Below are 26,648 nucleotides of genomic sequence, written 5' to 3' on the forward strand. Positions count from 1 at the left end.
AACACACCGTTATGTTATTCCAATTATCGTCAATGTTCGCCATTAGTTGTCAATCGTCGTAGTATTGATAAATATGATCAATGTTTAAACCATCTGTAAAAAAAATTGTTTGAAAAACGATGAAATTGAAAATTAACATTTTCCAGTATTTGGCTATTATTTTTTGATGAACTCGGTAGCTCAAAACATATCTTACAAATAATATTATTTGTAAGCTCCTTGCGTCTGCTTTCTAAAGTTCCTTCTTTAAACATTCATATTTCTTTGTTGCTGTCATTCGCAAATAAAGAAACTTTACATTTCCTTCATCTACATGTTCCCCTCACACTCAGTAGATGACGTTTCAAACAAAACATTTCAAATATACTTTGACTAGACAGAAACTGTCTAAATAGAAAAGTATTTATACGACGATGCAGAATATTATTTTGTAAAAAGCAAATTATGTCCCCTGTGGTAAACAATTGATAAGACTCACAACTCATGATTCACAAAGCAGCGTTCTCTGTGATATGTTTAGAAGAGTGTGCCATGTTTACAATATATTTTTTGGTATTTCAAGAGTTTGGAAATAATTTTGCTATTAATTTAAATATCAAAGAAAATGTAAGGTGTGTATTTTACTTTGTTTACGAGAATTTGTAGGATTGTTTGAATGAACACAACGTTTCCCTTATTAGTTCACTTATAACTTCCTTATTTAAAAGTATTTCACAAAACATATGGTCCGTGGCCAATTGCGGTCAACGTATTTCTTATTGTGCATAATGTAATTGAAAATGGGGAAGGGGGGGGGGGGTTAGGTTTGCCGTCATTGACCTCGGGCCGTATCTGTTTCAGATATGACACTTCTTTTTCATAGTCATGATATATCATCGTATTATGCTGTTAGGTGTGCACAACTAGTGGGTGCCAGATGTTTAGATTAATATATTTGATATTCTCTGTTTACTGATCAATGTAAGACCATTTTGTAAGCTCCTATATGTCAACCCCTATTTAGAAATAGATTTTTAGGAAATATCTCAACGTTAAAAATCACAGATATTGTGGTTTGCAATAAAAGAATTGAAGAACTTATATCATCTCAGTATTGCGTTTGGTATATTGTGTGATGTGATATAGTCATTGTTAATGCTGCTAGAAACAGTATTTTAAAAATTTTGAAAAGCCAATGAACAACAAAATTGTCAGTAAATTAAACCTCTAAGTTTCTGTGTTTGGTTGTCTATGCCCTTGAACACCACGGTTTTTTTTAGATACAACAACTAGACATTTTAGACTAGTCGTGTAGCGATTGTGTAACCAAGTACAGCTCGAGTACAATAGACACTAAGCACATGTAATCCTCGTTCCAGGGACGCAGCCTCGTACCAGCACATTTAAATGCCACTATATGAAAACAAGTGTTATTGTCTATGGTTTTTTGTTTACAAAGTTTGATATTCTCTATTTCTGTTGGCCAATGCACAGGCATCGGTACCCTCACACCACACGCACTGGGGTATACAATACTTCACACTTAAAACAACATATTGTTAAATTATGACGTTCTGCTACTACGTTGTTATCAACCATTTCTTACAGGGAATCACACTCACTTGGCTAGCTTAGAGGTACTCACTCAGGAATCCATGCACATTGACCAACAGGATGCTTGTAGATAGATTTATTTCACAGCTTAGCGACAAGTATAAGGCAGATAAGATCAAGATCACGATCAAGATCTTTATAAAGGTAGGATTCTGAAGGACTTCCTACCTCCATGGAGAGAACCAGCTCTCACCATATACTCATCCCTTACATTCTGCCACTCAGATTGCCCTCCCGGCTCTCCATTATTTCAGTACTATTAAAATGTAACACACACACACACACACACACACATACGCACACACACACACACACACACACACACACACACACACACACACACACAAGCTGTCTCAGGACATATGGTTGACCTTCGCCTTTCCTATTGTACTGTAACAAACTGTCTCAGGACATATTCTATTATACTAGTGCTACAGCTGTTTGCCTCAGCTGTTTAAGGTCAATCGGACATTTCTATATTTCTGCAAGTCAGTTAGCTATCAAATTATTAACAATATCGATTGAGAATACATGCAATCAAGAAAATATTGGATGGTGAAGGGCAAACGTCACAGAATTAATTCAGTCATGCTAGAAATAATAAAGTACTGTAGTAACAGTTACTATTGTCAGTTAATAGGCCGCAAATATGGGAGAAAATGTGAATATGGGAGAAAATGTGAATTAGGTTTTTATGAGACGGTCAGTACTATTAAATCAATTTTAAAGCTCGCACCAATACACATGAATCAAGCTTTCCGACTGATAGTTGTGCCATTGAAAAATCTATGTCTAGTATCGTATTTCAGGGCTATCATATTCACTGAAACATGTATGGTCTCGCAACGTACAAATGTATTTCAGTGCGATCAAATTCGTTGTAAGACCTATAGAGCAAACGTTCGAACTAATAAAATGTAGTAAGGTATATACTATGATTTAAGTCGTCATTAACAGATGACAGATCTATGTCTAGCAACTTATTTCAGCTGCTAACAAATCTGTTGACAGATACATAGTCTAGCAATCTATTTCAGTGCTATCAAATTTGTTAAAAAGTCCAACAGTGTTATCAAATGTATTGTTGAGTAGTGGCTTATCTTGTTCATCTGTGTGTAAAATGACACTCTATGTGTTGCTCAAATTGCAATAATCCTACAGACCCGTGCTTTCCATTGATCAAAGTGAAAATATTACTTATTTCACATTCCCACCACACAATTTGAACAATGTTAGGAGTGATAAACGGCTCCCATTTCGTGTTTAATTCGGTTTCATAAAAATGACAGTTTAGAAAATATGATAAGGCATCTTATCAACAAATTCACCACTTTGATACAATAATGTAATCTGCTTTTTCCTAGAAAACGAGTTCAATATCTTTTTGCATTTACGTCAAATATTTCACAACAGTGCAGAGGAGATTCACCTTGGTTTCATTATGTTGATTTATTCCTCAAACATATCAAAGTGAACTGTGCCCAAACACTGATTGACAAGCACATATTTGACGTGACGAAAGTTTGCTGAAATCTTCTTCCTTGATCACAGTAGTAATAACACACACGAGAGACAACAACTGTAGGATATATTTACATCTAATTTTTCGGAGTGCATCACAAGTTCCTCATGCATTTCTACATACATACATACATACATACATACATACATACATACATACATGCATCTAATTTTTCGGAGTTCATCACAAGTTCCTCATGCATTTCTACATACATACATACATACATACATACATACATACATACATACATACATACATACATACATACACTTTATGAATAAGGTAATATCTCTAAAGTCACCTTGATTTCAGTAAATATATGTCAGTTTCATTTAAATTATGCAAAATGTTTATTGTGCATCTGTTTCTGTCTCCTGTGGATGCCCTTTCTAGCTAGGGCACATTATCAGCTACACGTTTTTATCTCAAGTATTAGCTATATAGAGAGGCTGAACATATCAATTGTAAAAGAGAGCAACATGTTCTTGTTCTTAATGAACCATATAGTTTTTCCCCTGAGTGTCAAATTTGTAGGTAACGATGTCTGAGCCTTTAATCCAGCCCAAATAACCAATGTACGCAATGGCGATAGTACGTACCAACAATTCAGTAGTTTTTCATACCTCATCGCTATTAAGAGATGCAGTCAATATATTGCCATGGTGGATCAATACTCAAGTACTCTCAAGGAAATGCATCCAAGAGCGTGTGTGTAAGCCAAGAAATATTGGCCAGTACTACACTTCTCCGGAAATAACTCCAGATTTTGCACTTAAGTACTTATCACATACTGGTAATAACAAGTTAGTTTAGAATGGAGAGATCGCTGCCTGATGACAACAACAGAATGTAGATTATCTATGAACATCTTTTAGAAATATAGAAAATTGCGTTGTTTAGGTGTACTTCCCATCAACAAATGTCCACCATTCCAGTATTTTTCTATTTCCTCTTTCCCATAAATATCAATAAATACTATAAATACTACTTATAAATATGAAAACAATCATATGAATTCCCCATGTATAAAGCTATCCTCCCCATCTATTGTGGTTTCAACTGAACAATGGCCAGCATATCGTACCTTGCTATTATTACGCTTATTAAACACTGCAGAACTAGCTCAGACAGACTGCGATCGAGAGTTCCGCCAACGGCGCTATTCTTATTTGGAGACAACAACATCGTAATATGTTATAATTGTGTCGTATCTAACCCAGTGGATTGCATCGACCAATACTTCGCGGAGTGCTTATGCTTCCAAACTGATAACAGTCGTTTTTCACAACACAAGAAAGAGTTTCACATCAGTGTGAACATTCAGAATAGCGGGTCAGATGTAATATCGAGCATATGTTGAGTTTATTCTTTCCGATATTTGATCTGGATTGGGAAACAAATCCCCTTGCTTCGTGAGTTAAATTCAAGAATTTGATATGATGTAAGACATATATCTGTGTATGGGAAACATTTATTTGAAAACGGAAGCTTTGAGGTTTCCTATCATAGCACGACTATCGCTCCTAACGTTGCCTTGGATCTAAAACACCGCAATGTTTTCCATGTTGAGATATGCGTTAGGTGTGGCCAACTTTATAACGTTGTTTATCATACTTGGTATCGGAATACAAGATATATTGAAAGGTAAGTCAATCCAACATAATTATAGACTAGTCAGGTGAGTTTCGTACACCTATTTTACTTACAGCTACATTTTGTAACTCAACCCACCAGTTTGCAACATTGCATGGTCGTACATCGTCTTGCGTATTATAAGCTCCCAGCAGACGAATTATTTGAACAAAATCCACAGACAACACCTACATGATAATTTCTTTAATTGCGCCAGGATTTCCTTGTGATAGAATTATTAAAACGCTACTTAAAATAAGGCTAACATTATTAAAGTTAATTTTCAAAATGTTACAGAAAAATAAGTACATTATACTTCCGGTGATAAAGTTGTTTATCCTCTCTTTTAAACGTTATAATCGTATTACATGTATTACATATGGCAAATGATTTCGATACATTAAGCAAGGCCCAACACACTTTCATGTTAGCTTGAATCCTTAACAAAATACTTCCAATCAAACACAAAACAGCCTTAACAAGTCTCAGAGTGCGTTTTAACAATGAACGTAATGGGATAGTATTGTGAAATTAATGTATAATTTGATGTACTATCTTCATCATTTTTCCTTTTTGGGGAAAGAAATACAATTTCTAGGCTAGGAAGAAATATTCCAGCCATCTTGTTTGTGAAGTAGACCGATTGTAAACGACATCAAACGACAAAATGCCCGAGGGGTTTTCGTCATTTACCACAGAAGGAATATTTACAATACGTTTGGGGACGTCGAGAGGCGTATGTGTCTCTGAATTTTCGCTGTGTACCCTTATCTGAAAAGTTTCAAAATTCATGAACTCTTCATACCTTGAACTTTGTAAATAAACAGCAAGGGAATTGATATTGAAATCATTAAAGAGTTTAAAGGGTTACACAGAAGCAGTCAATGACTGTGTAATACAACTAACAATATTACAATACCATGTACAAATTTAATCTCATTGTTATTCGAACTTCTTTCCAGTTGGGCGTATAATGCAATTCCTCTAAACTGCAAAGTTCCATAAAATTTACGTCACAAGAAAAACAATATGGACGTTCACGAGTTGATCCCGCGCAAATAATTCAACTGCTTTAAAATTTCGACAACCCGCGCCAATAATTCCAATATTATAGAAACTTTGTGGATGAAATATCGAAATTGATAAATGTTTGAACTTGGTTTATTCCAAGCATTATTTGACTGAGTAGACACAACCTTGAGTTTACATGCATTGTAACTATAGATACAGGTCTGATGACCCTCCGATTCGAGTTCATTATCACAAAGTGTAAAGTTCAAGAGCATTTTCACCAAAAATTGTGAAATTGACATAGAAACCACGATATGTAACCATAGAAACTGTCACATATCGTCTGACGTATTCTCAACACATTCAACATTTACTGCTCTTACACGTCACTCTCGCTATCCCCACCACCACCACCACCACCACCATCATCGTCATCATCATCATCATCATCATCATCATCATCATCATCATCATCATCATCATCACCGCTGCCGCCATCCCCGCCACCGTCATCATCATTATCGTCGTCGTCATGGTGAAATAAACGTCATACAGCAGAATGTGTACGTAAACAATGCAATCCGTAAGGACCCTATGTGATCACTACCTCACCACCGTGGAATCCCTTCAAAGTGTGGCAAAAAGTTGTATTGTATTCATAATTAAACAAATTTCCCTTCTTTCAAAAAAGGTCACAGAATTTCGTTTGTGTACCTAACTCTCTTTCACATAATGAATGTCATGCTATTTTGTGAAGGTGAATTGTCGATCAGCTGAGCCTCGTCCATACGTCCCTAACACCGGTAAACAAGTTGAGCACAATTTGAACACGAAAATTAACAGCTTCTTCGATAATTCGGTTCCGTGAGAAAGAAATAATTGGAAATCATCAATCGATATTCTCCTTGTAAACTCATCCTGTTATGACCATGAGATGTTTTCAAACCTTCAAAGGGAAATTGGCATAAAAATCGCGTAATGCAATGAAAGAGGAAAGACAGATTGGATATGTTGATAAATTGATACTATTTGAGAGAACGTCGTGATATGTTGCTTGTTATTAATGAAGCGTAAACATTTAGTATTGATATCATATCTTTTTCTTTGACCCCTTCTGACGTCTGGATCGCTACACTGACCATCAATTATTATGGTCTTCACTAATAAAAAATAGCAGATATCACGAACAGCTTCAAAACATCTCCCGTCCAGGAAATAATGCTGTTTTTAAACTGCGATATTGTGTTAACTATGACTGCATGCAGTTGATGTAAGACCCCCCCCCCCCACCTCCACACACGCACAGAAAAGGTAAACACAGACACAGACACAGACACACACATATATACAGACATATATACATACATACATACATACATACATACATACATACATACATACATACATACATACATACATACATACATACATACATACATACATACATACATGCATGCATACATACATACATGCATGCATACAAAGGCATATGAATACACAGACAGACAGACAGACAGACAGACAGACAGACAGACAGGACGTTAGGTAAATCGATCCATTTTTAGTTCTGAATTTGTTAAAGGCAGTTTTATAACAAAAAGTGTCATTCGCCACGCCTTGTTGAACTTTTGAGCTTGAATCGATTCTTCTCTTTCCCAAGGCATTCAGATAGTTGTGAACGTGATGACATCGTACGTCAATGGCTTGGTCGATCCAATTCTCAAACGTAGATCAGTACGTCATTGAAGATGAAGTATGTTTATCCTAAATGTGAACCATAATTTACTGATGTATAGTAACGAAAACCCCTAAATATGTTATATCACAAATTTGGTGTACCAATGACGTAAGCCATTAATTGTAATATACAGTTGTTGTACTTAGGAGCCGGGCAATTTTAACTGACAGGGGGGGGGGGGGCTAGTGTTTTTGGTGGGAAGGGGGGGGGTCATTTTGAAAAATATATTTATATGGTGTTATAGTAACATCACTACTGGAAGACCATGTATATATACTTTACATATAAAGTGACGTGCTGCAAATATGCATGAAGTGAGGGGTCATTTTGGAAAATGTGGTCTTTACTGGGGGGGGGGAGGTCACTTTGCATTTGGTCATCCGAACTTGGGGGGGGGGGGCAATTTGAGTGAATCCATATTCAACTCCAAAACACCGACCCAAACTGTCACTTATAAATAGCCGGCCCCTTATCATTAACATATTTATGTTGTAGTGCTTGTTGCAACATTTTTTTATCAATGATTACTTTGTGTTCAAACCAGGCGAGCGTGCCATTACGAGTATGTTAACATACGAGTAAATATATCAAACCTCTTACACGCTTGTTTACAAACGGCCATCAATGCAGCGTATGCAACATCATCAACTGCTAGCAGAGAGGTAATTACGATCATTAAAATGACAGTTTCGTGTAAAGTATAAGTGAATTTGTTATCGGACAAAACATCAATGTCGCAGTTACTGGCGTTTTACTAATTAATGTTACTAGATTTTCTATTATGGTCAGTAAAAAACGGTAACCATGGTAAAGAACATTATTAATTGCTACATTTCTTGGGACTTAAGGGTTGTTTTTACATCAACTATACTGAATGAATAGGTTCTGATTTACAAATTGTGTGGTAATTCAAAAAGTACACTTGATAAAGTATTCAAGGAGTTATCGCCCGTTGCTACATAAGAAATAGTTACGAGTATGTTACAATTAGGAAAGTACGTTTAACACTGCTCTCCGTGATTAGCATGCCTAGTGTTGAGGATTGTTTGTAATGTGTTCAGAAATTATTCTCTTATTCATTTTAAGTTTAACAGATCACTGTCGATATTGGTCTTGAGACATTAGGTTTCATAGCATCGGGTTTCAGTTGTGTAGCATAGAAACTTTGAAGAATATTTATACTTTGGTATTTTAAATGATGAATAAACTCATTTACCTAACTGAAGCAGTATATAGGGACAGATGAAATAGACTGTTTTTTCTAACTATAAAAAACACCAGTTACTGTAGGTATTTTGAAAAGATGGTCCAAAATATATAAGACATCGGCCTACAGCAAGCTGTTGAAGCGATCTGTTCGAGGGCGATGGCCTTTTCCTTTCGATCCACTCGTGTTTGTGTGTGACCATTCCAACTTGACGATGCCCTCGAGCATTAAAAATATCTCACATTTTATTCGCCAGCAAATGTTCCGCTAAGAGCTGAGATATAATTTGAGTAGACGAGTTTTATCATTTCCTGGAACCCTACAAGAGTTCAACGACTAGCAGATAGTGTACTTTTAATGCCGCGTTTAATGAAGAAACTGGAGCTAACAATCAAACTTATTAATGGTATCACTGAAACCTGTAACCCCATCGACCTTGCGTGACGTTGTAATAAGCATAAAATGAGACCCAACTAACCCCAATTCTGATTGCCACAATAATCATGCAGTGTTTTCATCTTGATACTGTTAATTCATAGTGTGGATATGAGTCACTCTGGGAGGTTATTTGATATATGACAAGTGTAAAAATAGTATTTCATGAAGTAAAATAGAACTACTCTAAGTGAATACTAATCTTAACACATTTTGAAATAATTGTAACTTTACAGGCAAATATATATAAAAAGTAAAAACATAGAAAAGTTGATGTTGATAAGCAAACTGAGTATTCATTATTACTATATCTGTACACATATTATTCACTCTTATTATCACTATCTTCGTATCTATCGTTTACAATGTATACTGCTGAATATTGGCTAGCACTCTTGGCATTTCTCGACGGGTATGTACATTAATATGCACAAGTCATGTTGTACACGATACATGCTATTAGATGATATAGTATTCAATAAACATACAGCTTTCACATATCAGTGCATCGTTGTTTACAATTTGTAACGATTTCTTAAATATTCTGATTACTCTTTTTCGAATGATAATCTTTTTTTTGGTATTTTCCAATATTCTTTCAAACGCTTGCAAACTAAGTAATGCACTTGTTTATCATCATAATGATTTCATTGTTATCTTTGTAGCTTTCTGCAAAGAGGCAAGAAATCGTTCACTGTTGACCAATTGAAGATTTGGCAGAGAAAAAAATTAGTTATCGGATTTCAGCATATCTTGTCTTAATTGGTACAAATGGGTTCTAAATTTATTTCTGCTTGATCTGACCTGCCAATGTACCTGCACCAGTAAATTACTTTTACCTTCAAAAAGAGTAACAAGGACATTTCGATGTAAAATGTCTTCGGTTGCGATCGTTTAACCGAATGGTTTCCCAGTAATCGAAAATTATAAATTTATGGTTACATCCAAAATGTTATTCTAAACCGACAGCACACACCTTACAGCAGTAACTATAAAAAGATCTCAGCTGCCGACAACAAAAAGGTCAACCGGGTCAAAGTCCGTCTAGCGAACACACAGCTATAATGCATATCATGAATACAAGGCAGTTGCCGAGTTGGATGTCGTGACAACTACATTAGTAGGCGTTCTAGGAAAGATCATGACCTGGGTATTGTGTAACATCACGAAGTCCATAAAAAACTAACTGGTGTGCACACCAAGTAACGTTACCATGCATGCTCTGAGACGTTTGCAAAAAGAAACTATAATAATATTATTATTATTATTATTATTATTATTATTATTATTATTATTATTATTATTATTATTATTATTATTATTATTATGTAACAACACGACACTGAACTGACTTTAAACTAACATAACTTTCGTGTAAAATGTTTATTTCATTACACGATTATTAATACATTTATTGACAGTCATGTCGCGGGAGATTATGTATATTTGACTGATTTCCAGCAATTTTCTACTGGCGGCAAAACATATTGAGGAACATCATATGCTGCAACTTATGCAGAAAATGGAATAAACCAAAATAACATTGCCGATTCTCAACGACAAACAAATACATTTCTGCTTTGACCTGTGACATTTGGATATACAGTAAATTGAGATTTGTTTTTTAGTATATGCATGAGGCACAAGAGTGATATATATCAATTTCTTTTAATTCTCAACAAACATACAAGAAGTTTGAAATACAAGCCTTTGGCGTTCTTTGCCATTCAGCTGACATTTTAAGCTGTATTGCAATGAGGAAAAATTGCACACTAGCGTCACCAAAAATGTTATAGCATAGCAGTTTGCGAGCCAGTTTGCATAGGCAATTTACTCCCATATAATTATTTTCCATGTGAAAGCATGTCTATGTACGTATGTTACTGACACACACACACACACACACACACACACATATGTAATTATATGCTTAATGTTTAATTTTATCATTTTAACTTAGGTGTTGAAGCTTCAGTGGGTGAGCAGAGATTATTTCGTGATTTACTTCATAATAGTGACTATGACACACTGGTGAGACCGGTAGAAGACCCATCAGAAATAGTAAAAGTCAAGTTTGGTCTGTCTATTGTTCAATTAATGGATGTGGCAAGTATACATATCATCATTTTATGGACGGGTTACAGTACACATGCTGAGATAGACACAAACTAAAAGTACAGTAATTGTGATCATGATCCTACCCTAGGTGTTACGAAGACATTGGAAATACAAAGTACATCATGCAAAGTGTAATTAAAATAGCCAATGTGTTGACAGAATTGTGTAGGATGATGTCTGTCAAACCTTACTGGTAGTAAGTTTTCAATGGCTCTCAGTGCTTTTACTATGCAGGAGGATTTATAAAATCAGTTAATAACAGTATGACAGACGAATATCTTGAACAAGCTTCTTGTTCACTATTAGTATGTGCTTAGCTTCAGCCTAACTCCATATGCATGTAAGTGTTTGATGGAAATTACAGAGTAGTAATGTGTCAACTCACCCTATCAATCAACACTGAAAGTGAGTACTGAATAGATATATGCATACACACAAACCAGACACTTAATCTTTTTTTATTTACGCTACACTTCTCTAACAACCTTCACTCTCACAATTCATCCTCAAAAACTATATTGAAAAGAGTTATTCAAAATATCAATTTGGGATAGCGCTTAACTGCATATTGAAAGAGTTATAGATGGGGGATATGTTGGTTGGGTATTTAACAAGAGAACGAAGGGTAGAATCAAGCTTGGAAAATATTTTTACTATTGCATAGGAATGAATCCGTTGCTCGCTGTCTTGTCAATTAAGATACTTCATTAGTATGCCAATCTTGCCTTGGGAAATTTGAGCGACTGGTAAAACGGAGTCATCGGTGTCTTAACCGTCAACAAAATATGTAAACGAAAATCTTACTTGAAGATTTCTATTAATGAAAATTTCAACTCACGGAGTCAATAGAAGATTTTGTAAGCGATTACAAATCAATTTTCTCTGACGTCTCGTCAGCGTTGTCAGGGGTGATTTCTAGTGCTGTCCCCTTCAGATACTGGTATGAACTTGTCGCAATAAGAGCAACCAAGATATCTTTGCTAAGACTGGTCATGGAAAGACGATTTGTTTACATATTATTTCACTATATATTACTGTATATGTTTGTCATGTATAAGCACATTTTAGGCAGAAACAACTTTATGCATTTGGGGAAAGAGTCATGTATTTGTTTGCATGGGATTTAGAGCAACACTAATCAACAGAAAGTTATATAATATATATATTTTCTCTCTCTAATCTTTACTTAGGATGAAAGAAACCAAATTATGACAACCAGTGTCTGGATAAAACAGGTAATGAAATCTATTTGTCTTCGTTAGTCATAATTAAATGTATGGACTATATCACGATCTAAACCATAAACAGTCACTCTCAACTGTCTACGTCTAATCTGAGGTGTTCTTGACACTCACGATATTGATTGAATTAGCTTTATTTGTGAATTTTGTATCGGTTTTAAAGGAAATCGTGAATTTTATCAAGTGCTTGTGATATTGTTACATTTCAACATTCCGATCTACCCTTTTAACATGTTTTCATATGTACATGCTTTGTTGCCCCGGTTTCGAATAGGAACATCGGGAATATTTGCCGGCTGAGTTAAGCATATGACCCTCAAGCAATGAAAAAGTTGTCATAACGATGTCAAATATGCAAATATATTTACCAAATAAGCACGCGTAAATCAACACAAATAACTGCATATTAATGAAATGAGACTAGAAGTGACTCTATTTTTAGACATGAATGTCTTAATTATAATGTTAAATAAAGTGATCATATACAATTTAGTTTACTTACTTATTTATTTATTTATAGTTATGAGATCTTTTATTTAGTTCAAATGGTGAGAATATTCTTCGAGATTAAATTTTGTTATATAGTCGTCAATCATGTGATTTTAAACTTCTTGACATCACCTTTCCCCAAATGATAGTTCAAAAGAGTCGTAAACAATTTTGGCACTTTGAACGTTTCAAACCAACCACGTGTCCTATTTCAGTGTCTAAACTGGATTTGTGATAATGCCACTGTCGATCGGTCAATTTGGAGATAAGTTATTCCACATTTCGAAAAATTAGCACCTTGTGAAGAATGCAAGTTTGACATATTATCATATGTGTTAATCTAACCGGATTAAAATCGTATTTATAAAACATGACATATATTACAAATTATATAGATTTTCAAGAGGTGTTAACAGCTTCAGTATGGGAATTTACGCCTCATGCTGGGTGTGATGGCCACCCGTCCGTTCGGTTCCACGTAAATGCCTTAATGGGGCCGACTGGCAGTAATATATATTACAATCATGGAACAGGGAGGAGGTCTCTGAAAATGTATGTTATATGACTGATATTTCAATGTGTATTTTGTATTCGTTAATCTTTCCATTGTATTTGTAGTCTGTTACTTGCTGCGTTTACGACAATAACAAATTCCAAATAGCTAACTTTCCAGTGAATGATACCATGCAGGTAAAATGGAATGTGACCACATGCTGATGTCGACCCCTTAAGTAATTCTTTTCGCGATAATGGGCTAGAAAAGTACAAATATCTAGTTCGCAAGTCTAAGATATCTTTGAATTTGAAAAAAAAAACGTTTCAGGTTGGGCAAGAGTGGCTAGGCAGTATTGTTTACAAAAAAAGTCAACCTATGTAAATGAAAAGATTGGGTCTTTATATAGTAATCCCTCTGTTATATTCGTGGCTAGAGATTCATTTTATGAATTATGGAACAAATACCTTCATTTTACATCTAATAAAATATATGATCTAGGACATGTACATGTTGCATGAATTGTTTGATTAATTTACTTACGTGTCCACGTATAAAAATTGTATTTTTACTCGATTACGTAAAAAATAAATCGGTAATGACGATTTGATTGGTTCCTCGGTTATTTAAAAAAAAAAGTAATCGAATGACCTGGGGAATGTGATATTGTGCATAGCATGATAATAACTAATAATCTAACAATATATTTTTGTAGTGGCACGCCAGTGGGGGCTGTTCACCTTTTGAAATATGGATATGCGTGTCGGTCTAGTCTTGGTTGAATAACTACTTTACTTGACAACATTTCCTTTATTATAATCGGTATACTTGTATAGTTTCGTAGAAAGAAAATATTTCAAACACGTCACTTGAAACTCCTAGGCATTCTCGGTTAATTACTCTCTGTAGCAAAATACATCATGCATAGTAATTCACCTATTGATTGAAAATTTGGGGAAAATTCAATTGCGTCTATAATTTTAATTAATGACGTGTTCGAGGCCAACAGATGGTTGGATTAAACTGAAGGAGTTCCAACTCGGAAATGCGTCTAAGCAAGACGACCTACGTCACAATTGTTAGTGGCACTTTAAACTGAGCTCAGAGGGTAACTGAATCAATCTCTGTTGGAAATAGCCTTGATAAAATAACATCCAATGTGTATTTAAGAAAGATTAAGAATCAAACTTAACGGCTAGTACATCATTAACGTGTTCTTGTTGCCTACCTGGGTCACCCTGTGAATCAAGCTTAAAGAATTATTTTTAATATGATTTGATAGTCAATGTATAAATCAATATGTCAGGATATGATATATTTGACAGAATCAATGATGGCATATATCTCTAATTGTTGGCAACAGATAAGCCTTTCTTTATAACACGTTTGATACATAGTGATACTCCAAGGGGTGCCTACCTTTGCAGTATATGTCTCGTAATCCGTCTTTGGCGATTGATCAAGTTACCTGGATTAATTCATACTGAAAGTAGATTAATAAACGATGTATTTTAAATACAGTGTGTTACAACAACTGTATTTTGTTATTTAACCAATTACGGTACATCATGAACACCATAATATGCACAAAAATGTAGAGTGAATATTTGTCAATGGCCTGAAAATTGATCAGAAATTGATGCGAATCCCTTCGATTTCTGGCTAGGGTGCCGAGATCATTTACAAAACTGTTCACAAATGCTTTGTTGTATTATTTCTCATTATGTATTTTCTTGTAGTGTAATATATTATGACATGATGTAGCATATAGTAGTGGACAGTGATGTACAGTATGTGCATATGTTAGTATCATGCTGGTCGACTGGAGTAGCTGATCAGAAGTGGCTGGCTAACGATTTGCCGCTGACATTAGTTACTTATTGGCTGAATAAAGTTCTTATGCAAGATATGAATAACCAGTATTCCTCAATCGACACAACTGAATAATAGAGACTTGAAGGAAATAAGACGTTATGTAAAGAATGATTCCTCGCTTGTACGTTCCCCCATGGAGTGCAGGAAATATAAAGGATCGTCTGCACCATGGGTAACCGTAATAATTGTACAATATTTCAACACAATGTAAGATGGTAGAATGTAGAAATGTACATTATTATTAGATTCGAGTATTTTATCATATCGTATTTACGGTGTGTTATGTTATATCGATTTTAATAATGTACCATGGAGTATTGTATAGCGTCGTGTCACAGTACACTGTATAGCTCTATAGCTATATCCTATTGCAGCACACAGGATTATCGAACTGTTGAAAATTTACTTTTTTGTTGAATTATTCATTTTAGGAGTGGAACGATTACCGTCTACGTTGGAATCCTGCAAATTACAGTGGTATAACGACTTTGCCAATTCCACAGAATTTAATATGGCGTCCAGACACTGTTTTGTATAACTAGTAAGTATATACTAAATATTTTATGCATTCTGTTCATGTTCATTGACAATAGGACTAGTCCCACTATCATAGTGCAAGTAAGGTTATCAGGTAACATCTGACATTCTCTTGTTTATTAGAGATTATAGCATCAATTGGGATGGCAGGCTTTAGCTTGTTGTGGTGCAATCTCTAGGTATACCAAATGTTAGGCCGCAAAAAACTCGTTCATACATAACACAAATACACTAAGCATGTCAAGGAGCAAGTCAGTATCAGGATAGCTAGAAAGAGGGGTTTAGTCGGGAAAAAGAGGCTTAGCAACAGAGAGACCGATGCACTTTCTAATCTTTGTTACCCAATAGTATACTAGAGATAGAGTGACTTCCGTCTAAACTGAAACCTGCAAATTATAGTACCATACCTTTGTTACCGATTAATACAATAATAACATTAAGTATGTTCCAGTTACTACAAGTGACGCCAAAATATTTGGTTGCTAAGTGATATTGATTGTATACGCTGGTTTGTTGTGAAGAAAAGGCTCAGACAGTTTGGCGATGTAAATACCGTGTCCAACGTACTTTACTGAAATAGTCCACGGTTAAACAGTTAAAAGATCGAAAGATGTTGGTTGTCCGAGATACGATCACAACGCAGTATAATATATGCGGCATCGATTGATCTTTAGATTTATTTCAATTTAGAACCGATTCACTCTTAAAGCATAACATAAAAAGTGAGTCATTTTTAAGTCGCACACTTTAAGCTGACTGCAGATTTACGGTTGTAATGTTCTGTGATTTACGTTTGTAAGGTTCTTTGTAATTTTTGTTACATGATTTTAAAAAATGCCACTTTGTCGACTGAGCTGGTATATATGTATATGAAGGTGTCTAAGTATAACACGCATTTTCTTAGGAAAGTTCCAATGGCATTAACAAGATGAGAACAGAAGAACGAGAAATGGATCCGATATCATGAACTGCTCGGCTTTCACTAAGACTGGGGTTTTGAACGGTTACTGGAATTAAATCTTGTTGTGATTCGGTCTTTCAATATAATATTCTACTATCTATATCATATCGTCTTTCACATACTTTGCAACATAAAGGAACAAGCCCATCTGTCAACGGTACTAGGCCTTATCGTACATGTATACATGGCGTAAGTAATTGTAAGTTTAGTCCACAAAACAGAAGACATGGTGTATCAAAATGCGTCTCTGAGAAAAGTATATTGAACGCCGTAGGGTGAAGTCATAAAAAATAGCGCCAACGACATTGTAGCACAACTGTACAGTTTTTGAAAATATTTATCCACATACTGATCCATGCTAGGTATTGGTGTTCATTTGCTGAATGATTATCCAGTTGCCTCCAGCCCTGTCGTTATCTTTGCAATATACGCGATTATTTGACTGTTACTATGGGCATGACCAAGTACTTTTTGAGATATGAAGTTTTTGACCAGATTCACATTTTTACACCTAATTTGCAAATCGCTGATGAGATCAATATATACTTAATATTCTTTCCTCTATACACCCACAAATGCATCCCCATTAAATTTCACCCCAAACTGCTCAGTAGTTTTGGAATTAAAGGTTTTTGACCAAAAAGATACATGTTTAGCTCTAATGTGCATCACCATATCATGAACAAATCTTAATCTACACATCATTAAGAACATTCCCACTAACATTTCAGACCAATCTGCCCAGCATTTGTTTAATTTAAGATTTGACCAAAAAATGCATTTTTTACACAAATCACACACCTGTAATGCGATCATTTTGCTTTGAACAATTTCCCAACTTGACACCAAAAGTGGTGTCCTCACCAAAGACCAAGGCAATCGATCTGGCAGTTTCTGAGTGTAATAAGTCATTCACACACACACACACACACACACACACACACACACACACACACACACACACACACACACACACACACACACACGCACACACACACACACACCCTCTCTCTCTCTCTCTCTCTCTCTCTCTCTCTCTCTCTCTCTCTCTCTCTCTCTCTCTCTCTCTCTCTCTCTCTCTCTCTCTCTTATTTTTGATAATACCCCTTACTATTAAAACATGCCAGGTAAATATATTACGACAACTTAGGTTATCATCTAGGCATCCTATATCAATTTCAAAATATCTTGCCTGTGTTACATCACCAGAGTGATGCAAATAAATATGTATTATCTCTTTTTATTTGTAATAATCACCAATTGCTGTTTTATTGAGTTCACCCTATGAAGAAAAGACAAAACCTTTTTAGTTGCACAACCACACTTCACATGGCATGACTGTTGTATTTGAGGCTCAAACAAGATGCCTATCAGCAGATGACAAGGTCAAGAACTCACTTTTGATTATTGTGTCACTTCCTTTTTAATCATAACAAGTCTTCCGAGTCATAGAACACATAACCCCCCCCCCCCCACAAATGTGACTGAATGGAGGCATGATTTAAAAGAAATTGGTGGCAACAAATAAATGCTACAAAGTGTCTGTGATAATGCAGGGAGTTGATGTCAGCAATTGAACCAGAAGATGTAGGTCTTAAAAGATAGTTCGCATCTGATAATATGGAGTAGACACTTGAATGGAATCTCTATGTGTTACAGTTTTTAAGTTATACAGTAAATAATGATTTTTAACTACACATATGGCTACATGCAGTAAAGGCGATATGAACACCAAACATCATGCTTGTGTATAGTTCCTTTCTTCAATATTACTTGTAAATATGATTTAAAAGAAAACTGGCAATATGTACAGTAAACACTGTGATAGGCAGGAATTGACTTGAATTTGATAATTGACCCTGAAGGTCAATGTCAATGTCAAAGGTCACGGTCTCCAATGATAGTTTGCATCAGATAATATTGGGGAAGTCACTTGAATGGAGTGTCTGTATTACAGTTTTTGAGCTTTGCAAATATGGCCGTCATTCAGTCAAATTTGCATATATAAAAAAAAAAATTGATGTGCATGTCCCATATAATGTCATCGTTGTGTCTGGTTTGTAGGATATTGCTTGTCTGAGAAATGACATCTTAGGGATGGACTCACGGACAGACACAGACAGATGGATGGACCATTGGCCAGAGCTCATTTTAATAGCACGTTTAAAGCTTATTCGTTCTTCGCATACAAATCATTATAGCTGGTAAAACAACACCTCTTCTCAAAATAATCAATGATTGGCATGAGAAAAACTGGGAAAGATGTCTTCCTTTTAGTAATATTAATATTTCATAAAGGTGACGTGACGTGACATCAATATACAATAAAATAGACTCGAGAGGTTTTATGTAGATTACAGTACTACATAGACAAGAAATCATACACTGAAACTAAAATTTATCTTTTGAAACTGAATAATATTATGATTGTTATGACAAAAACAAGGAAATGGCCTCAAACCTGAATGTTTGATATTAATCATATGATCCCTGTATAAAAACGTGACTGCCAATCTACTGTTGACGGTTGCTTATCCTTATCTTCTGTAAGCTTATATAAACTAGAGTGCCACAGTCCCGATTTTGAGTGCGAGGGAGGAAGCCTGAAATACAGATAGATGTAGAATTCTATAAATTTTAAATTGTTATTTTTGCTTGCTTGTCATATTTTTGCAATTTTTCTCACTTGTTTTCTCAAGGGGCTCAGTAGACACGACGACTACAGACAGTAGAGACTGCCCATAGCACTATGCTAAATTACATGTAAAAGTAGTGTTATAACTAGATCGACATATCTTACAATGTACTTTTGACTTTTAAAACAATGTCAGCATGTGTGGGGAGGAGAGATTGTGTGCATGTGCATATGTGTGTGTGTGTGTGTGTGTGTGTATGTGTGTGAATGCAGTCTATTGAAAAGGTTATCTGCAAAATGAAAACACAATAGCAGACATGTTACAGGCTTAAGCAAAACTGCTTCAATGAAAAGATATTTAGAATGTATTCCGATCTGTCCTAAAGTAACCATTATTATAGGGAAACATACAGCTTTACGGGTTAATTTGAGTGTTTCTCATTTATCAGGTTTTGAAGGAGGCTTTGACAAAATGACTCATAAAGTCTGGATATGAGGAAGTCACACAGTAACTCTGTTGAATCCAACTAAATTGCTCTTTAATCTGTGACTAAATTCATCGTGTTACCCCATAGTGAAAATATAAAGTTTTAACATATAACTGGTCATGCTTATCGAATTGACTAGCACCACAGGGTGTGGTTTTGACATGTTTGACAAAATTAACATATCCACACTTAAATTACACATGATAACACTGATCATATCACATTGCTTTGTTAATGTTACTTAGACAGTCCTAATGTCGTCGCTATTAACCATCAAATTATTTGCCAAATATCTTCTGAGTATGACAATTAATGTTTTGTGTATGTTGCATGCAATGGTCATATCAATTTTGCACAGTAGCTTTGAATGGCTACACATGTATATGTGCATGCAAATGTGTTTATACTCATGACACTATAATCCTACCTACAACCATTATGCTCTCCATATCTTCTATTTTTGGTGGGGGGCACACATTTGGTGAAATAGAAAAGAAACAGAAAAGTAAAATGCAAACTTACAATATCTGGCAACACCATCTGATATCTTGCAGTATTCAGCTTAGTTTTAGATAATGTACCTGAAGTAAAAGAAAGTAATTTACTAAACCTATCCATGATTATTTTACTGGAAAATATATACATGCATGTTTTAGACTTTAAATGGTCAGAACTATTTTTCTATTTGATTTTTTTGTATGATGATGGTGATGATGATGATGATAATGATGATGATGATGATGATGATGATGATGATGATGATGATGATGATGATGATGATGATGATGATGATGATGCAAATTAAACAACTGCACCTGTGACTAGCAGCACTTTTTAATAAAAACGCCACACACTCCCTCAACAGTAGTGTACAAAATGTGCACGGTGTAATACTGTAATCTGTATACTTCAAATGTTCGTGCATTGGACTATAGTGTTTCCCATTAGTTGGACGCCAATGTACCTGTATTATAACGTCACTGATTGCCGGTGACAAATTCAAAAGTCGAAGGTGATAAAGTACATGTGTGTCGCCGACTTTGAAGGCCAAAAATAAAATCGACGCGTGAAAAACTTGCTCGGCAGATAGAAAAACAGTGATGGAATATAACGACTCTGGTTGAACTATAACAGCTGACACTACATAAGTAATTGATTGATACTCATTCAATCTCAGTCTTTCAAAATGTTTCGGAATTTTCTCTTGAAGGGCCGCGTCAGGGGACACATTCATGACTATTTTTACCAAAAAATTGAGTTTTGGAAATGAGAGTACGTTTTATCCTGTGATTGTGAATGTGAATGTTTCCTCTGACATATCTGCTGACCTCGTCCTGCTTGTATACGGAGTAAGTTGTCCCTTCCTTCTCACGCGTCCACGGGTGTCTACGCGTATGCAAGTATGTAGAAGTACACTGCTGGCTTCCGTGCGTACACATAGCACGCAGATCATGCCCCACGTGCCCACGTACATGCATGACGTACATGATATGACAGGCAAGACGCCATCCAAACAGGTCTTGCACGTCCAAACAATTATCACTATTCATACAACAGTGATAAAATAATCATTGCCAATACTTGTTATTTACCAACGTAGACGTAGTACAACACTCGTGTCTCACTAAATACATTAAAAGTGATAATTTAACGCAATGAAAATGTCCTGTGATGGCGTGAATGATCGACATGTCATATTTAGTCAAATCAGGCTAATCCAGCGAAGATAATTATCGTTACCTTAAAGTTCTTCCTTACCGTTTTACAAGGCATGATTTTTCAAAATTATTCAATCGATAAACTGGTAACAAACGGAAAGGAATGAGAAGTGGAAAAATTCTTCGTAAGAGGTTACCAATTCGTGTTGAAATCTAGTCACAGGCAATTCTCAAACAACTTATTTTCTCATTGAAAACTTTATATTCAGAGTGGTAACTAAGGCTATGATTCCTAACGGCGTAGATTCAATAGAAATTCGTACCTTGTTGTAGACCTTTTCCATGCTACTGTGGAAATTCGGCAGACGATAAAATTGCAAAGTGCCTCAAGTTTTCGTCAGCAGCACGAACTGAAGTAGGGAGAATTCATCTGGTGATCAGCCTTAATTAACGATGCAACGTCGCGTTTCTAGACTGTGTTTGGCTCAAAAGAAACCAGTTTTGACTGGTTATATCCTTGTACCGATGGCTTATTTTCTCATTATTCTTTAGTACTACAATCGTGATATTGTAAGATAACCGAACATCATTTCCAGTGATCATCTATCAATTCTCAAAATATGAGGCAGCCATATTGCTGGAATTTCTAGTTAGGCCAGACAAAATAAAAAGCTGTTAAACGAGCCCATGCTACCCAAATTTTTGGCATTTAAAATTAGTTTATTTTTATTTTTTTGGTGATGGGCGCGCTTCACATACTATGTACAGTTTGTTTCAAAATTATTTAATTGTTTATATTTTCTGAATAATGTGACCATATGTCTTTGAGTGGTTTTCTTGGCACTGATAATGCATACCTAGGTCTGTGGGAATGCCACACACACACACACACACACACACACACACACACACACACACACACACACACACACACACACACACACACACAGACTTCATCGGTATATTATCACCTTACGGAAGGTAAAATTTAGATTTTACATCTCCCCTGGAATATCTAGTATACACATTGAGTGACTATACTGCAAGTACAATTTTGTCAGCAGATCATAATATTACATTTCCTTGGTATTAGAATGTATTTATTTTCAAGGCTATCATGTTGCCAGCAATATACTGGACAACATAGCCAATAGTAAGTGAATTGAATTAGTAATCTACTTTAGAAACTGCTGTAGTACAGAAAACATTTTTATGACATTTTTTAATTTCTATTTTGAAATCAATGACATTTATCACATTTCATTATTCAAAACCTTTCAAAAATATTTTGGTTAAAATTAGCAGTGTGGTCAATGAATGTTTTTTTTTGTTGGGAGTTTTGAGTCAGTGCCAATTATGAACAGGACAAACAAGTGCCTTGAGGAGTGCAAACGTGTACATGTATGGAAAGCCGCAGTTGTGTTAAGTCTAAAGAAAACAATACATTGACTATATGATGTGAAAACATCTTTATATGATGTAAACAATTCATTATATGATGCAAGTACATCATTATGTGTGACAGTTATTGACATGGGTTTACAAGTATGTTATCTCCATTTATAATATTGTACTTGATAATTAGCTGAATTAATCAATATTAATAGTTCACTCAATCTAAGAGATATCCTTTTATAACTTTTGGTTACTAAAACATGAATATTTTGTCATACTTCTCATAGGGTTCCTATCTAAAGAGCTTTATACATGTGAAACATTGGATTTTGGTTAGCAATTTACCAGATACACCTAAAATGACTGAAAATGTAACATGTAAAATTAACTATGCAGTGTGCGGTATTATGCTTTGAGAATGAGTGTTTTTTTGCAAGAACATAAAGAGTGTTTCTTGTCAACAGATGGGGGGGGGTCATTGTGTTTTTTTATATGTCAGAGGGGGGGTGGATTGTTTTGTGGATGAATTGCAGGGGGGGGGTCACTACATGAACAAAAAGTCACTGGCCCACCCAGGCTGTAAATACTGATCGCTCCCTTAGGCCTGTGGCATGGAACTGAGTTCAATCAGGCCTGTGGCATGAAAGTTCGATCAGGCCTATGCCAGACCTGCGATGGGTCAGCCTGTAACAGGCATATTGATTTTTAGCTGTATACAAACTAAAGATATAAGTTTAATCAACTTTACTAATTCTTTCTTCAATATCATTTCAGTGCTGATGGCACATATTCTGGCTCTGATTTTCCTGCCAAGGCTGTTGTCAGCTCAAATGGAATGGTATACCACGTGCCTCCTGCGATATTCAAAAGTCCCTGTTCGATCAATATAGAATACTTTCCCTTTGATGAACAACGTTGTCGAATGAAATTTGGAACATGGGCTTACAGTGGGAAACAAATCATTCTGGAAATAATGGATGAACACGCTGTGAAGGAAGACTTTTGGGAAAATGAAGAATGGCAGATCGTTGAAGCACCGGGAAAGAATATATCAATGAAGTATCCCTGTTGTACCGATATTTACAATCACGTGGTCTATACCCTCGTTTTGCGACGAAGGTCTTTGTTTTATGTCGTAAATCTGATTATACCCTGTATCGTCATGTCGATGTTGATTATGTTGGTATTCTGCCTACCACCAGACAGTGGTGAAAAAATATCTCTAAGTATCTCTGTACTATTGGCTCTGACTGTATTCCAGCTCCTGATGGCAGAGATAATGCCTCCTACATCTTCTGCAACACCATTGGTTGGAAAATTTTTACTATTCACAACATTTCTGGTGTCGTCATCAATTGTCGTTACTGTTGCCGTTCTCAATCTTCACTATAGGTCTTCGAGTTCACACAGGATGAGACCATGGGTCAAAAAGATTTTCATGAGTATCCTGCCAAAAGTGTTGAATATGAGTTACACGCGGAAGCCCTGTAAGTTTGAGTCAGTCAGACGGACATATAAGGAACAGGGTGAGGGTGGTCTCCATAGGCAAATGCAAATTAGACTAATCGATTTGCCTCGATCTGACATCGATATGGACACTACGCCAAACGGAATACAGAAGGACCACACTTGTAGCCGTAGGCAGTGTAGACAGAAGACGACATGTAACGACAGAGATCGTGCCTTGTTACAGGAAGTTCGATATATTACCCAGTATATGAGGATCGGAGAGAGAAATTTACAGGTAAAGTAAACTAGTTAACAAAAGATCATCAACATGAGTTCAATGTTGAAGTAGAGAGCAGAGCATAACAAGTATTGCTCATTATGCATTGGGTGTACTGTTGTGTGGTGTTGTCATCGTAGTTTTGTGGTGTTCGAAATTTGAGTCAAAATGATCCACATCGCCATTATTTTACCCGGTTTGTCGTAATTTTAATATGCTTTAGGAGATATAATTAAATCATTCCCCAGTGCTGTTTATCATTCAGCCGGATAATACTGGTGACCTAAGAGTTTATCACTACACTCGTCTAGCGACTCGTATTAATAAGACCCCTTAGGTTACCCAATTTTCCTTGGATGAACTAAGACATTATCCAAGTGTCTTTCGTCCTGTGTATATAAATAATATAATCATTATATATTTGACGAGTTCTTGTCACGTGACTTTTTCCAAATCATATTTTTGCTCTGGCTAATAATCATAAATAGTGACAGGTGACTGAACGAAACATAATCTACTTTACAACGTTTTCATGTGAAAAAAACTTGATCTTGAATAAATAAAACAAACAATGATGACTATCAAGATTGTGGTATTGATCCGTATTGTACATTAATTGTATTCATGATTTTTAAAAAAGATAGCACATTTAATGAAAGAATGATATATCATGCTATGTCTAAAATTAAGATGTTTTACTATCTCTACAAAGATTCACTGGAATACGGCGAACAAACGACTGTCGTCTGCAAAATTTAAATTGGCGGGGAAAATGATTGAACATTCTCCTACAGGAAATATGTCTTATAGTCAAATAAACGCGAGGTTTATATGACCTGCAGCGTCGAACTGGAATTGGAATTAGAAATGAAATTGGAAATGTTGACTACTGTTTCAAATCATGGCAAGAAACACAGCCGTTGTGATATGTTGTAGCTAATTTAGCTGTAAATTAACATTCCAATTCGCTAGAGGCGGTTGAATAATTAGCGGAAAGAGCAATTGTTTGCTTTTGAGAATTTTCGAATTACTGTGGCGTCGAGTATCGCTATGACGTAAGCCATGATAGTTAGACTAATTGAAATAATGCAGTTGCAATTTGTTCCGTTTCTAAGTGGGGTGCCACTTGACATGTACATTTTATGGCGGTATTATTAAGATCTGTGAAGCTTATAATAGTCTTTCAAACATTTTAAAATGCACTGCAGCGTTTTGATATTATATGGCAATATTGATAATTGTTATGTCTGTGTCACTGTTCTGAGCTTAGCCATTGTATGCAGTGTGTTTTATATAACGTTTGAAAATCGTGATATCAAATTACTCGTCTGAGATTTTGTTATAATATACTAGACCATTTATTTTTATGTTTATAATAGTTACAATATCTCAAATGTTTTTCTCGCTCACGTATACATTCACACAAACAAACAGTGTAACTCAAGCTTTGCTTTAACAGGCTCGTGAAGACTGGAAATACGTCGCCATCGTGTTGGATCGTCTATTCCTCAGCCTTTTCATTCTGATCACCATACTTGGATCGTGTGGTATCATGTTACCAGGGCCGTTCCATTCTGAAGAAAAAGGCATAGGTGATAATTTGTCCATCTGACAACGATCCGACATAGAATGAGTTACGAACAATTTTCTGTTTTTTAATTTCCTCTACTTTGCTTGTCTGTAGAAGCAATTCGGCCTTTCGATATATATATTCACAATGTGAATTATAGTTAATACCCTTTTACAAACTAACAGATCGAAGACCAAATTTGTGAAATGTATCTCGTTTATTGCTTTCAATGCCTTATATACTCAAAGTGTAAATATTCCGTAGCTTGTTATCACAAAGAGTAATTTAAGAACTGTTTAGTGGAAAGTATACACTAGAGAGGAT

The 26,648-nt window shown here is 35.5% G+C and overlaps 1 protein-coding gene across 1 annotated transcript; it reads left to right on the top strand.

Moving 5' to 3' along the window:
• The first annotated feature begins 4,668 nt into the window (after nucleotides 1-4,668).
• On the top strand, nucleotides 4,669-26,366 carry LOC144449236 (neuronal acetylcholine receptor subunit alpha-2-like). Its single transcript, XM_078139747.1, has 6 exons — nucleotides 4,669-4,759; nucleotides 11,099-11,244; nucleotides 12,447-12,491; nucleotides 15,786-15,895; nucleotides 23,803-24,772; nucleotides 26,214-26,366. The coding sequence occupies exons 1-6, from the start codon at nucleotides 4,669-4,671 to the stop codon at nucleotides 26,364-26,366; spliced, it is 1,515 nt and encodes a 504-aa protein (XP_077995873.1).
• The last annotated feature ends 282 nt before the right edge of the window (nucleotides 26,367-26,648 follow it).

The sequence above is a fragment of the Glandiceps talaboti genome, chromosome 18 (assembly GCF_964340395.1).
Source record: "Glandiceps talaboti chromosome 18, keGlaTala1.1, whole genome shotgun sequence".
NCBI lineage: Eukaryota > Metazoa > Hemichordata > Enteropneusta > Spengelidae > Glandiceps > Glandiceps talaboti.